At 38.7% G+C, this 15,764-nt stretch overlaps 1 protein-coding gene across 4 annotated transcripts; it reads right to left on the reverse strand.

The window, feature by feature from the left end:
* Positions 1 to 4,991: 4,991 nt before the first annotated feature.
* On the reverse strand, positions 4,992 to 13,265 carry LOC142370813 (somatostatin receptor type 5-like). Of its 4 annotated transcripts, none has more exons than XM_075453298.1 (5): positions 12,987 to 13,265; positions 9,493 to 10,218; positions 9,056 to 9,400; positions 7,273 to 7,332; positions 4,992 to 6,870 (listed from the first exon to the last, which is right to left on the reverse strand). In XM_075453298.1, exons 2-5 carry the CDS (start codon positions 10,195 to 10,197, stop codon positions 6,781 to 6,783), a joined length of 1,200 nt encoding a protein of 399 aa, XP_075309413.1. In that variant the 5' UTR covers positions 10,198 to 10,218; positions 12,987 to 13,265; the 3' UTR covers positions 4,992 to 6,780. The 4 variants fall into 4 exon arrangements, with proteins under 4 accessions (XP_075309413.1, XP_075309414.1, XP_075309412.1 ...); XM_075453299.1 differs by having other exon boundaries at positions 12,982 to 13,265; XM_075453297.1 differs by lacking the exon at positions 12,987 to 13,265 and adding an exon at positions 11,985 to 12,106.
* Between the last annotated feature and the right edge of the window lie 2,499 nt (positions 13,266 to 15,764).

Here is a 15,764-nt window from a genome sequence, read left to right on the forward strand (position 1 = left end):
CAAAAATCTGCAATAAATTTATATGATACTAATGTATAGGTGAGCAGTGACAGTATGTCGGCTCCAATTTATGTAGCCACAAGACAAAACAATGTAGGTTAATTACAAATTAAACATACATTGTTATTCAATTTAATGTCACCATAGAAAGACATTACTTAGTACAAAGAAACTTGAGATATTGATTTGAATTTCTGTTACTGTGAGAGTACTATCCATAAGTGTGGATTTGAGGATGCGATTAAAAGTTTGCCAGATTTGATTCAGAAAATATTTTTATTTGATTAGAAACGGTGTAAAATATATCCACAGGTCAATAACTTTTTGTATCTAACAAAACCAAAACCAAAACCAAAAATCAAAAGCGTAGTTGTTTCAGAAAAAAAAAAAAACGTTGTAGAAACCAGTTTCCCCACACTTCACTTCCATTGCCATTATTGTGCCTGTATCAACACATTTCAGTGTGGCTAATAGGACCTGTACTACTAGAAGCTGGCTTAGCGGAAAGCCTGGCTTATTTCGCTACTTCTGGCTAAAGTTAGTGAGAGTTCCGTTCCATAAAGGTGGCTTATTTGAACTCCCGCTGAGTAACCATGGTAGTTTATGCTGCTGAACTAGCCTGGTCGCGGGCAGGCTAAAGTTGAAGCTTAGCTTAGCTGCAACTCAAAAAATGTCCGACCGGCTGAAACGGACTCCGGAAAGAAATGTTCACCAAGAATTCTGCGCTCCCGCCAGGGCCATATTAAGTCAATGTGGTGCCCCTGGGCACTAAACCTCAAGTGCCCCCCCCCACGAAACCACAAAAGGTTGGTATCACGTGCACCGTCCTTTATAAAATCACACATTAAAAAGTCCCATAAAAATATTTTATACTTTGAATACAATGTTGGGATGTCTCGACCCGACCCATAGCAAACAAGCGATTACGCCTTCTTTATAAAGTTAACTAGTCGCAAGTTTGCCGTAAAAAAAAAAAAAATGTAGTTGGGTTGTCGAGATCAAAACACTAGCAGCTGTGAATCAAATAAAGTAGGTTTTTTAAACTCTTACACTGAATGTTTGCTGCTTCAATCAAGATGAGTATTGAAAAATCTTTTCCGCGATTGAAAGAGAGACATGCGTGTTGAGGATGAGGACCAGCCTGAACCGGAGGTATCAGTCTGAATCAGCTGAACAGTCCGACCGGTGTAATTAGCTATGTTATTCATTTGTTTACAAGAAGATGTGAAAATCTGCAGATAAACCGCACCTGTGTCACCCACCGTGACACAGGTGTCACACATCCTTACGTCCCCCATCATTTTCCTTGATGGAGAAATTATCCAGGTTCTTAGCTCCCAATGTGACATATATGTTACATTACAGATCTCTGACAGTGGGGGGTGGTATTCTGGAAAAAAAATCTGATATGGGTTCTATGTGGTCTATTTAGTCTGTTATAACCCCTTTAATTTTCATTTAAGTAGAAATGGGTCTGGGCTCTTATGGGTTAATACAATAAAGTTCTGTGTGACCAATTATTAACGAAGGAATTATTTTGAAGAATTTTTATTTTTTACCCACCACCACCACACATTGCCTTCACATCTGTGAGAAACACTGCACGCACACTTAAAAACTTAATCACAGCCACAATGCGTCGCAACACCTCTCTCCAATACTTCGCCGCATCCTCTTTTTGTTGTCTGAGAACAACATCAACCGTACCCGCATTCCGTGACCTCCTGAGAAGTGCGAGCAGACACTCGCGGTGGCTTGCGCTCTTCTCATGGGCTGTGACTGTCCGGGTGTTTCCAGTCACTGTACCCCTCGGTGAACATCAATCTAACACTGGAACATTTTTAATTGCCGCTAAACGCCTGGAGTCTTTCTCTTTTTTTATTTTTCTCTTCGCACAACCACTCAATTGATGTCTATCCATTTTTTTGTTTTTTTTACCGCGTTTTTTAAAAAACATGATACATTTCACCATAGGTGGACTGGCTCAACTGACAGGTTGAGGGAGGGGGGTTAATGTTCACATTAGGCCACTATTGCTCAGAATTATGATATATCGTTGCTGTTCTTATCACATTAGTTTTAATAATGAATTTTATATGAATATTTATGCCAAGTGTAACCATTTTAAGTGTACAAACATTCATGAAAAAACTATTTTTAAAGTTTGTCGTGTGGTGCCCCCCCACTGGCTGTGAATGGTTGGTGCCCCTGGGCACTGTGCCGCAGGCCCATATAGTTAATCCGGCCTTGGCTTCCGCAACTCATGTCTTGTCTAAAAAACGAAGCAAAAACTGTGGTTATCATATCACCACTTTCACTGTCTCGAAAAATCAATCAGTCGGTGCCAGTGCAACTAAAGAAACGCAACACGTGAGCATGAAATTAAATGAGAGAGAACATATGGTATTCATTAAAACTAATCAATACCTAACAAACATCCGATCTACACCCACGTAGGACCAGACTCAGAAATATGGGGGACAGGTAATAATGTTAATGATACAAATTATTGAAAGCTCCTTTCAAAACAGTCAAGGACACTGTACAAACAAGATATTAGATAAAACGCAGGAATTAAAACATCTTACCATATTAAAAATACACAGAACGGAGTAATCACTGTAGGTAAGCAAAGTTAAACGGATGGGTTTTGAGTTTAGACTTGAACAGAGGGAGAGTGTCATTATTGCGAATGTCGGGTGGGGGGGGGGGGGGGTTTGACAGTCATCAAACATCTGCACAATCTGACTAATAAGTTCTAAGTGAACTTAAAGTTCATTTAGCTGCTAATTGGTCCTTACTTGGTTAAACTAAGAAATTAAAAACTACATGGTTATGGTTAGGGAAATATTATAGCTTGCTTTTAAGTAGACGCAATAATAAATCTGTGCCTCAAAATATAATTATCCAGGATAACTGCAGGCATGAATCTCACACCCCTTGGCTGAAAAAAAAAACTATATCTGTTAGAACCAGATGTCCATCTGAAATAAATGATTTTGGAAGGTCAGATTTCATGTTCATCAGCATGGATACAACGTTTTGTGTTTCAATCAAACATTTTTCCATAACACTGGGCTGCATAATGGTTGGGCCTAAAAATGACCTCCATACAATGCCTGGCAAACCTTCCGAAGCCTAAAATACACACATGGCAGGTTAGATAGCAAGTTTTACAGCATTTTTCTCTTTCCTTTGGAAAATGTGTCACTTGCTTCTAAATGATACAAGCACTTAAGCAGAAGAAAAAAACATGTAGTGTTTCGGGGAAAGTGAGCGTCCAGCAGTAAGCGTATGTAAAGTAATTCCCATTCAAGAATTGAAACATCTCTTCGGTAAGTTGGTAATTACATGAGATTTCTGTCAAGGTCACAAAAGTAGTCAACAAATGTGTGTTGAATGAAGTGTGTGTGTGTATGTATTGTTACTATGATGCAAACATTCAAAGTATTTTCGTCTTTCTCACTGTTGACTTTTCTCAGAATTACCCTGCTCTTTCTTCTGTTTGGTAAAGATGCTCTGTATTTTTTTTTTCCCATTATGACATTGAGGTTGATGGAATAAAAGCAGCGTGACCACAAACAACCAAAGCGACTGGAGTCTGCAGGATACACTGTGTTTTACCCCCACAAACCGCCATGAAAACAGGTTGTCAGTATACAATTGGAATAAGGGCTAAACAAGAAAATTCAACAGGTAAGAGTGCACAGCAGAGAGATGAAAGACAAAGGCGTACCTGAGGTAAAATCACTTGAGGAAAAAAAAACTTCAACGGTAGAATTGTTAGATGCTGCGGCTCCAGAGCTGAAATTTAGTTTCAGTTTCATAAACTGTATTTATTGAACTCCGCTGTGTTATTTGTATTCAGATACGATCTCTACCGTACCAATGGCATTTAAAGTGAAGAAATCTACAATGTTGTGCTGTATTAATAGAAACAAGGAAGTAGTTACGATTGCAATACATCAAATGGTACGTAATGTCCCAAACAAGCAAATTATACATGCAAGTAATCAGGATTTATATTTTTGTCAGCTCAGTCTGAAGTCAGGTGTTACAGTTGCACTTGGAACTTGTTCATTACAAAACGGATAATGTGTTGTTTTTTACATAAAAGGCTGTAAAATATGCAATTCTTTTTTTGTTGGATGTATTTTCCAACATAGAAAAGAGCTGAAAATTTAGCTTTTTCAGCTGCTGGTTAATGCATAGAAAGTTTTTATTTCAGCAAAAACCTCTGTATGATCCTTTTTCTGCACTCAGCTTATACATTTTACTACAGATAAAGCTTATTAACAACCCTGTGGGCACCGCAGTTTTGGACCTTTCATTGTGAAATTAATTTTTAGCTGCGAGTCAACACATTTTGTTGTGACACAGATCTGCATCTAAACCTTCATAAGCAACATTTCCAATATATCAGAGTCAATTAAATCACAGGAAAGACACAGCTCCATAGCGGTCAAAGCACATCACACTTTTTTTTGGTTTTGAGATTTTTTTTATTAACCAAAGTAGGCGGGGGGGGGGGGAAACTAGACTAAACAAACTTAACAAAGACAAAAACAAAAAAACCCTCTCCCTCTTCACTCAATCAATTGTTGCTATAAAAAAGAAGAAAGCAATCTGTCAGTGTTGCTGAGGTGTTACATCTGCACCTACGTCAGCCCGCATAGAAAAGGCCTGGAGCTATGGTACCGACTTCATGAGACGTCCAGATGCCAATTCTATTGTAAAACTTATTTTCATAATTATTAATTATTCATGTTTTCCGCTACATCTAACACACTTCCCCTATTTTGTCCATTTTTGGCCATAATTCAAATCCATGTTTAGGCTATTTGTAAATGTAGTTTTAAAAAAGTCTTGATTAATAATTTGCAAAAAAGAAACTACTTTCAAAAGCTGCAACATATGCTCTCATATCGTATTGAAATGTGCTGCTCATTACATTTTCAGACACAGCTGATTGAACTTGCCGGATAAATGCGTCTTCTTTTGTAGCATTTGACCTTTAATTCTTGCTTAGTATATACACACATACACACACACACTGTGAGGACCAATATAATATCTAAACGTATGGGTAAGGACAAATGTGGTCAATGCATCTTTCAGTGTGCCTGTGCCATGTGTTGTTTTCTAAAAGACAAAATGGTTGCATATATTAAAAGTGAAAAGACAGCAGGTTCAGTAATCTGAGAGGAGCAAGCTAAAAATACCCATATACCCTCAGCAACACATACAAAGCCAACCCATTGACCTCAATTTATGTTTGTGTTAGGGTTTTCCCTTCTGTAGTAATCAGTCTTTTTTTTTTTTACCCCAGAGAGTTCCATTTTGTTCCAATGGACTGATTGGGGAATAAAATATATACAGTACATTTGTAGGTTTCTTAGCTTTTCAATAAGACTTTTTCATTTTCTACTTTTCCTTTACAAAAACACTAAATTAGTTCATTCAGAGAGGTGATTACATTGTGTTTGGCTTGGATTACAAGTTACAAATTCCAAAGGGCTTAGCTCTGAAACAAACAAAATTGATAAATTACTACAATAAACACAAACTCTGTCCATGGGATAAATGTAAAGAAAAAATATTTGCTTCATATTAGCAGCTCTACACTTGATTAAGATTAATGGAGTATGAACATACATACATAAAACACTTTTTATTGATATTGATGTTAGCATTTATGTTATACGTGTGAAGATCTAAATTCAGAATGACCTATCATTGAAAAATTCACAGTATTTCTATCACAAATTTCTTTCATTTCACAGGTTGGTCTCAATGAATATTTTCCCAAACAAGCTTGTACTCACTACAGCAAAGCTTGTGCTTGACATGGTCTTTGTTTGGCTCGAGCTACACCCGTAAGAAGAAATGACACATCACAAACATCACAATGTCATCATTTCAACAGGAAAAATGTGAGGGACCTAAGGTAAATCCACTGGAGGACAACACATGTCACAAAAAGGCTGTCCAACTTAACAAGCCACTATACAGCCCTCTAACAAGCCTTTTTACACTAACCAAGAGGACAACAAAAGCTAAATTCTATAAATGCTCAAATGACAGAATTACAGCATGTCTGACATTAACAAAAACTGGATTCACAACTGGTGTGAATAAAAGGTTGACTCCTAATAAAGTCTTGGAAAAATAAAAATGGCCATAAAAAGATAAATACCACTGTCAGGGTTGACCATCAAAGTCATAATGAGCTTACTATCAATCAGCTGATTCAAGTCTGTAAATAAGCTTAATTCACTCAACTGTTGATGAACCAGCCTTTAAGTTCCACTAAACACATCTTTCCCAGTGGTCTCTTCGTGCTGTGAAATGTTCATTATACTGAATTTGTCCTCACGGCAATGAGCAACAGCAGCAAATTAAAACAAAAGCAGGTCTCTTGTTTTAATTGGATCAAATGAAAAAAGAACTTAATATAACTTAGAATTTGAAACCATTCAAGACATTACACCACAACTCTCATTATTAAGGGATATCATGAGAAAGACATAATGTTTTTTCTTCTACAGTCCATATGGTGGAAAACATAGAGACATTAAAAAAAAAAGCAGAGATTAGTGATGGATGCTATAAGTAGCCATTCCTCAAAGAGATCTTTTCCGGTCCTCTTCAAAAATACCCAAGCGAGACAGGGTTGGACCGCAGTGATGACAGGGAATTCCAAGTCAATACAACCCCCAGGGGTACCTTGTTCAACCTCCATGTTGTCGCTAGTTCATGTCGGGTCAGCTTGAGAACTAATTACTGGCCGTTCATCACTATTTCTGTGCAGAAAGGCACAGAAAGGAAACCATCAGTGTTACTTAAAACCTCCACCTCCATCTTGACAGTCTGCAAAAACAAATTCCAGATCGATTAGAGATATGGTAAACACAGAAAACAGTAGGAAAGTGACACGAGAAGCTGCTCTCATTGTCTTCTAATTAGTGAAAGTGTCATTGCTGAAGGTTACGACAATTTGAAGTCAGGTTATACTCATCTGTGACACAACATAAGCTTCATCTTTGAATGTTTTTGACACTGAAGAAAGTAACACATTGAGGAGACAGCTGAGCACTCTGACAGAAGACGCGCTGATGATTTTATTAGAGCATAAAATCAAGTAGAAACACGCAATTTTGTATGAATGGTGAATACAAGCATGCTTATTTGCAGCAGAATAGTTGATATCCTCTGCTTTTGCATTCTTTGTAAGATATTTTCAAACACTGTTTTTATCATTTTTCTTTTTACCATGTCCATCTCCATTTGTAAGTGATCCTCCGAGGGCTGCAAAAGTTGTGGAATGATACACTAAAAAGAAGGAAAAGACAAGTTAAAAAGGACATATTTTCTTTTCTTTAAAGACCAGAAAGACACAGATGGAAATCAAAAGTTGCTACTGATGTTAGTTAAAGCAATACAATGTAACGTCTCAAAAAGCCCACTATGGAGCTCCCCATACAGGCTTGGAGGTAATGTACGGTTACACTGTCGTAAATACAACACCCTTTCGCTTTCACGTTTCACGTTTGTTGACGAACCGGCGAGGAGTCAGGACCGAGAAGGTAAGAGTAATCAAATGTACCTGGGAGCGTGAGAGGGGTCTATTTGTTTTTGCGGTAGGTGTGCCAGAAAGCAAGTTGAAGTACTTCCGCTCAGCTCCCGGGCCGCTCCAGCAAAGTTACATAGCGCAGTTTTTCCAACTCAGACCCCCGAAGTTGCATAGGAGACAGGCCAATCGTAATATTTTATTCTAGCCGCACAATTTTTTTCAAGCTGTTATTTTAAGGTAGAAATGTTACATAGTATTGCTTTAAACTATACTATATTAGGGAACAATTCTTAACTTAGCTCTCAGTACATTAATAATATAGACCAGACCTCCAGAAAAGCTAGAAATTTGTCTTAAATGCAATTAAGACTTAGTTACTATTGAGGCAGATGTTTATATTGGAATTGCTACCATCATGGAAATGTCAAAGTGATGTAACACAATGGAAAACATGCCTTTATCCCAACTTTTTTTTTGAGTGTGTCACTGACATGACATTTGGAATTCCTTTAATTTTTACTAAATGTCATGAAGTTACTCAGTAAAACACAAAAAATTTACTTGTGTCTGAACTGTGATCTGTGATGTTAGTATGCTGTGTTGTCTGTGGTTGTGTGTTGTGTTGCACTTGTGCTGTTTTTTGTATTCTGATTCGTAATCAGTGTATTGTGTATTCTGTATAAGCTACTGGATCCTTAAATTTCCCTCGGGATTAATAAAGTATCCATCTATCATCTATCTATCTATATAAAGGTAGAAATTTATTGATAAAAAATGTTCAGCTATTCTAGAAAAAGGATTTGCACATGGTTTTGGAGGATCAGAAGGCCTCTGTCTACTTGAATAATAACAATAATAACATCTAATATATTGAAATTTAGTCTCAGGATCCAGGTACTTTATCTGAGTAAAGTGATCTGGCCTCAGTCTGAGGCCCTGTTTGGCAGCGTGGTAACACAGAAGCTGCAATTAATGTAGCAAGATCCACATTCATGAGTACACACCCACCGTAAAATGTAGTAATAAAGAATTTTTGAAAAAAAAAAGAAAAAAATTATTCAGGACACCATGTAAAATGTGAATTTAAACCAGAAAGCAATGATTAAATGATTTAAACCCAATAATCAATGTAAAGTAGTGTAAAGACTGCTAGATCTTTTGAGAGAAACAACAACCTATGAATACAAGTCCAAAACAAACAACTTGGCTCCTAATCCTTAAATTACCTGCTTTTTACATTTTTTTCAGTGATTTTATTGTCTCTTAATAAAAACAAAAAGAAGTAAATCTGCCTGAGCCATATCTAACATGCAGTTCAGGTATGTAATGCTATCACTGAATCTACTAGTTTTTCAATTTTTGATACTTTTACTAAGAGGTGGCATCAAAACCACTTGTTCCAAAAAACTTTTATTCTTATCATTATTACCCCAAGGAAATGAAAAGAATACAAAAAAATTTCGGAGCATGGAAATGATTTACCTTAGAAGCCTTCTGTCTACCCGCTGTAGTGTCTCTCGTGGCGACCCCATTTGGTTTGTGAAAGCATAACGCTCTCCTTAAGCTCTGCTTAAAATTGTCAGAGAGCAAGCCATAAAGGAATGGGTTGGCGCAAGAGTTGACGTAGGGGAGGATCACCACGGAAAAGTAGATTACAGCAAAGGTTTTGGTCTCAGGGATGAAATAAATTAGGTTGACAATGTTGGTGGTAAAAAATGGAAGACAACAAAGTACAAACACTAACACAATGATCAACACCATGCGTGTCACTTTGCGCTCTGACTTGCGCCGTTTAGTCAGACCTGCACGCGCACCCGCTGACTTCACCTGGAAGAGAAGAAGATTTTATGAGATTTTAAGCAGAGAACTTCACGGCATTTGTAAATTAAACTAGGGACCACTTTTATATGTCCCATTACCTTAATGATAATGAGCAGGTAGCAGAGGGAGATGACAATCAGAGGGCCAAAGAAACCCAGGATAGCTGTGTAGAGGATAAAAACCATGGACAACAAGTCCGATGGCTCAGGCCAGCTAATGTTGCAGGTGTTGTAATCCTTCTGTACATTGGAGAAGAGCGTGAGTGGCAACACCATCAGAAAGGACACAAGCCACACTATGCCACTTAAGATCTTGGCCACTCGTGGCTTCCGCCATTTGGCACTGCGCATGGGATAAACCACCGCCAGGAAGCGATCAATGCTCATCAGTGTCAGGCAAAATGTTGAGGCAAATTGGCTCATGCCATCAGCAGTCATGCACACTTTGCAGAGAAAATTCCAAAAAGGCCAATAAGAAAGGGAACTATTGGTCCCCAAGAAAGGGATTCCCAGTATGTAGATTTCATCTGCTACAGCTAAATTGAGGATGTACATGTTAGTTACTGTGTTCTTCTTGGTGTAGCGAGCCAATACGTAGATGGCTAAAGTGTTCCCCAGGAATCCCACAATGAAGACAATGCTGTAGATGATTGCAGTAATTTCATTGAAGGGCATTGGTGGGAGTGTGTCTGAGTTATTGTTGGGGGTGGGGGTGTAGAGCTCAGAAGAAGACAGGCTGACATTCTCAGGCATCAATATCCAGTTGTCGTCATTCATGTTGAAGGAGGGAGTGCTCATGCTCATTGGGCACCAAGTAGGAAATATCTAAAGTGAGAAAAGACATACATATTGATGATTATTATACATGATGCTTAAATGCAGCTCGCACGAAGAAAAAAAAAAAACAATTCATAGAGTTTTTGGAATTTCAGTTTTCTGTGAATTCCTGTCACACCACACAGGACTAACAACACATGGGTGCTCTCTGAGCAAGAGACCCATATTTGCCAGGTGAGAAGAGAAACGTTCCACTAAGTTGTCTTGGCATTACCCCAACATGTCATTTCTTTTAATTGGAAGTAGCACTTTATAAAAGGACACTATTGGTTAAAAGATTTAACATTGGACGAGATGTCAATAACAAACAGGGACAGAAGAAGCCAAAACAACTAAGTAGAAAGTGGCTCCATATCTGTTAGCAATGTGTTGGCATGAACATATATAAAATAAATACATTTTTGAGGGATTGCTTGGGACTGCAGCAAATTTACTCTCAAGAGAACTCAAGGTATTTGGTTTAAACAGCTGTATAGGCTCAAGAAAACCACTAATCAGTGATGCTGATTATAAAAAATACTTCAATTAGCTAGGGAATATAAACATTGTACTTCAGAGCAACGGGAAATGGTCATGTGGTCTTATGAGTGCAGATTTATCCTGTTCCAGTATCATGGGTGCCTCAGAGAAAGAAGAGACGCAGATGGAAGGCTGCACTCATGCTTAATATACAGTTCAAGCCTGCATGGGTTGTGCTATGATCTGTGGTTCCTTCAGTTATGTGCCCAAATGCTATGCCAAATAGCCAGGTTTCTCCCACAATAAATATTTCTTCCCCCAAGTCACAGGTATATTCCAAGATGACATTGCTAGGATTCATTGGGCTCAAACTGTGAAAGAGTGGTCCAGGGAGCATGAGACATCATTTTCACTCATTGACCACGACTAGGGTGACCAGAAATTCGGGAAGGGGCGCGCGCGGGTGGGCTGACTAATTTAAAGGGCAGATTATTGGGTATAATTGCAATAAAATACGCACACTCCAGTAATATCACGGCAAGTTCCAGTGTATTGGTATAACGTACACAGTCCAAAATTCCGGGGTTCATAAAATTAACATGAAAGTTAAAATTAACTTTAACTTTTAACATGACGAACTGAACGTACAAAACATCAAAACGCATTATAACATCAGATTCTCCTCCGTGGGAAACGCCAAAGTCCTTCCTGCACACTTTACAGAACGCCTTAAATTCAATGCATTTGTAGTTAAGCCATGAACATTTGCCCTCCCATTCCTTCCTGTCGCTTTTGTTTTTTTTTTGCTTGGTGGTGTGGCTCTTCGTCTGCCATTTCGCTAGCTATTGTGTGTCAGTGAAAGTGAATTTTCGCGCCGGTTCGCGCTTACTGTTGCAATGGAATGGAATTAGAATGTCCTAAAGATAACAAAATAGATACATTGTAGCCGGGGCAGCACGCAGCCACTTAACATTTGGGGCTGCGCAAGCAAGCAGCCTCTAGGTGGCACAGACGGCAGTAGCATTAGTTTGAGATGTGTACTTTACCTGGGGTTAAAAAGTAATTATTTGGCATAAGTTTAATTTTCGGGACAAGTACAGCCAGATTCGGGATTCGGGACAGAAGCTTAGAATTCGGGACTGTCCTGAATTTTTCGGGACATCTGGTCACCCTAACCACGACAGAGTATAACCTCATTGAGATATTGCAGAAAAATGTATACTATATCATATACATTATATACTCTACATGTTATCTCATATAGCCTATAACATCAACTGACAGCAATAACTAACCTTATCTTGTGCTTCATATGTTGCCATTTGTTGGACCCTGCTCCCCAGTAGGCTATGTGCTGGGCTCCACTTTAGCCACACCCACCCAATGTGACCCTCTCAAGGATGAAACGGGTCTAGCTAACGGATGGATGGATGTATAACTGTCAGTCGTGAGACTTTACACCCTTAGGCAGCGAAAATGTGTTGCACAAATATATGCTATCACGTGAAGACTCACTGAACCGCGCTTCAAAACACGGGAGTGACGCGCATCCCACAGCATGTTGTTGAGAAAACAAACAGCTGAAGTCCCTCTCCCCTTCAGGCTGTACAGGACTTGATTTATATATTTTTTTTTTGTCCACAAAACTATTCAAGGTGGAGTCATCTTAGAATGTCCACACGTCCGAATAATTCAATCTCGTTCAAACAAATTCAAATTTAGGACAACTAAACATTTTTCCAAATTTCACACACTCTCCTGGGAAATTTATCAAGACAGACCCACTGGTGACATAGGTGGGGGGAAATTGTGCGTGACCACGATACAAAACGGCGTGGAGATGAGATATTAACGGATAAACTCAACAGAGGTCACATGGTACAGGATCTGTTGTCTGTACGGCTATTACGTGGGGACTAAACTGGTTTAATTTAATTTTATTCTTGGTTTCAGTCACAACAGTATACTACCATTTGTAGTGTTTTAAGAAAAGTTTAGAAACAAGACTATTAATTTAGCTGCCACAAATGGAACTTAACGTTTGATCCCAGCCCACTTCAATGACCCGTCCCGTGGCAATGAAGAATATCTATCTATCTATCTATCTATCTATCTATCTATCTATCTATCTATCTATCTATCTATCTATCTATCTATCTATCTATCTATCTATCTATCTATCTATCTATCTATCCTTATTTTTTTGCACACATTCAGGAGTATAATAACACATCTCTTATATGTTTAAATTCAATTTATACCGTCACACTTTTAGAGATGGATTCGACTTGCCTTACCTATGCGCTCCCGTGCGCCTTTCCACTATCCAGCACAGTGATGTGCGTCTCCAATACTTACTCGCTGTAAACATCCACTTTCACTGCTTTTATACCCGTTCGTTTTCACTTTCGACTTTTCATTTTGAGTCATTTTCTTCATGTCAGAGAACGGAAATCTTACGTTATCATTAATTTCCCGTAATTCTATCAAAGGTTACAAGTGAAGACAATCCAGTGCCCGGGCAAGTGCCTTCCTGCACTGATGAAAAGTCACCCAGAGTCATGTGCTGCCGCTACGCTCCGAGTGTATTTATGCGCGGAGCGCGTCATCCAGCCTTCTGGATTTGAAAGTCCCACCCATGGGTGGCTGCAATGATTTCACAGCCAATACCAGCTCTTGATGTCAAAGTGGAAATGGTCTTCTTTTCAATTAAATCGCATTTATAGCCATCATTAAAGGAAAACCACAACGGAATCCTGCCCCCTAACACTGCGAGGGAGACGCAGGGGTGATGGGGGTAAAGTCGTGATAAAATCTGGGGGAAAAAATGTACCTTGATGGTTGCCTTGGGCAGGAGAAAGAATAAGAAAGGGGAGAGTTGTGAAAACCATGGAGGGAGCATGAGCTTGCATGTTGAGGGAGGAGATTTTATGGTAATTGTTTGGCAAAGCTAAAGCCATTAGTTTTATCTTGCTGTCATCCAGGTCAATGCAGCATTAACAACAGACTGCTGCTTGTACAAACACATTCACAGAGGAAACGTCCCTCTCATCTCTGTGACATGTCATTGGTGTCATGTCTACATGTATTATCAGTTTAAGGTTTGGAAGGAGGGATGGTTGAAAGTTGAAGATGTCTTATGATTCATGTGCCCTGTTTCACCAGTTCAAGATGAGCAGAATGATATGGCTCATTTGCACCGTATTTTTACCTTTGCGACCAGTCTGACCTGTTTATCTCAATAATCAGAGCAGGGACCTGACATGATGTACAGACTGTTGGTAGAGAGAGAAAAAAATATGACCCTAAACTGTTAAACATGAATATAAGAACAGTCACTAAGGATTAAAGGCCTCTCTGATCATCAGAAATTCAGTCTACCAAAGCCTACAGGTTTGGGGAGTAAACACTGCTGCATATGTAAATATACATGTCAAAATATGCATATGTCAACATTTTGGAAGCCTTAAATCTGGTGCTTTTATTGGAGTGCATTTCCAAACAATGGAGCTATCTCTGTTCATATAGAATGGATCAGCTCGGTAATAAATATAAATATATTGAACTGATTTATATACAACATCAAATTCAAGTGATTTTAGCTCTATCTCAAAATTAAACTATCATGGTTAGACCACAGAACCACTTGGTGATTGGTTAGGGATATGTTTCTGTTGTGCTGTCTGTCTTGACAGTGAAGTTTTCTTTCAATTTCCACTTTGAAAAATGCTCGCTTCTCTTTTTCTTTAATGATTTTTCATTTTTTCCATGCTTTTTCATTTCTGTCTTGTACCAGTTATCTAATTTTCTCTTGGTGTGTTTGCATGTTTATTGCATTTGCTGCAGTCGTGTAATTTCCACGGATCACAAGAACACATCAGGTTCACCATTTGGCTGCCCAAATGATCACTGACATGAAACACCACATATGAGCACAAACTGGATCATAATGAACTCATAAATAAATAAAGCACACAAACAAGTCCCAGTTCAAAGCCAAACATGCAGCGCGAAAGTTGTCTTTCCTTTGAAAGAGCTGCTGTTCACGCAGTGTGGCACGTATATGCATTGGTCGCTGACGTACCAAATAAATCCAAATCGTAATAGAAAATAACGTAAACTCGTTTTCACTATGAAAATTAATTCTCAAATTTATGTATCTCCATGTATTGTATCCTGATTACATTTCCCTTCCTGGCTTGTATCAACCAGCTGATGAGATATTGCTGAAAGAGTCAGTTAGGTTTAGCAGATAACATTGAAATAAAATATCCATCTTTTTTTCCTTCACAAAAAAATCTATTCTTTCTACGTCTGCTCAGATCAGTCACTGTGGCTTTAAGCAGTTTGCATGTCTCCTGCTTTTCTATATCCAGCCTTCTCTCTGTGGGCACTAAGATCCTATTAGAGAGGTGTCAGTCACTGACTTTGTCCATTTGACAAAAAAAAAAAACTGGCAGGAATTGATCTCTGCTAATGTAAACGGAGTCTGATTGATGTGTGTGCACACCGGAGTAGTTCAGGACCCGGTTAAGTCAATATTCCACCTCTGATGAAAAAAAAAAAGAGCAGCAGAGGTCTTTGTGTGTGTGTGTGTGGCGAGGGTTGAAAGGAGGAGGCGACACTGTGGGTATCACGTCTTAAGCTAAGTGGAGAAAAAGAGCAGTCAGTCGTACTGCATGTTTACCTGAGCTTGTCCCTTTGCTTTTTTCTTTGCTCATCAATTCTACTTAAATTACTCTTCTTTGTTGCTTCTCAGTCCAAACACAATTTACAAAGAAGACAAAATGGCCCGTTGGACTAACCTTGTTGCGAGCCTTTAAAGCATGTAAGAGTGTTTACATCTACACGTTGGTATCGTGGAATCATTATTACTGGGTGGCATCAGGTTGCAGAGGTTGCAGATGCAACCAAATGATTATCTTTTGCTCACATTCCAAGTCGAGAATAATTTACAGTCACTGTCATTTTATAGTGAACCCACAAAAGAGCCTCTCTAAAATCACAGTTCAGTTTGGTTGCTTTGGACTACAGTAGAAATAAAGCAGCATGGACAAAGGTAACTGTCTTGTTAC

Source organism: Odontesthes bonariensis, chromosome 21 (assembly GCF_027942865.1).
Source record: "Odontesthes bonariensis isolate fOdoBon6 chromosome 21, fOdoBon6.hap1, whole genome shotgun sequence".
Classification (NCBI taxonomy): Eukaryota; Metazoa; Chordata; class Actinopteri; order Atheriniformes; family Atherinopsidae; genus Odontesthes; species Odontesthes bonariensis.

What these genes read in the sequence shown, in the direction of transcription:
- LOC142370813 (XM_075453297.1), bottom strand. Translation starts at nt 12,011, where the DNA reads ATGGCAACATATGAAGCACAAGATAAG. An exon ending in CATATGAAGCACAAGATAAG is followed by an intron (nt 10,219 to 11,984) that starts GTTAGTTATTGC and finishes TTCTCACTTTAG; the next exon opens with ATATTTCCTACTTGGTGCCC. An exon ending in TACAAATGGAGATGGACATG is followed by an intron (nt 6,871 to 7,272) that starts GTAAAAAGAAAA and finishes TTGTTTTTGCAG; the next exon opens with ACTGTCAAGATGGAGGTGGA.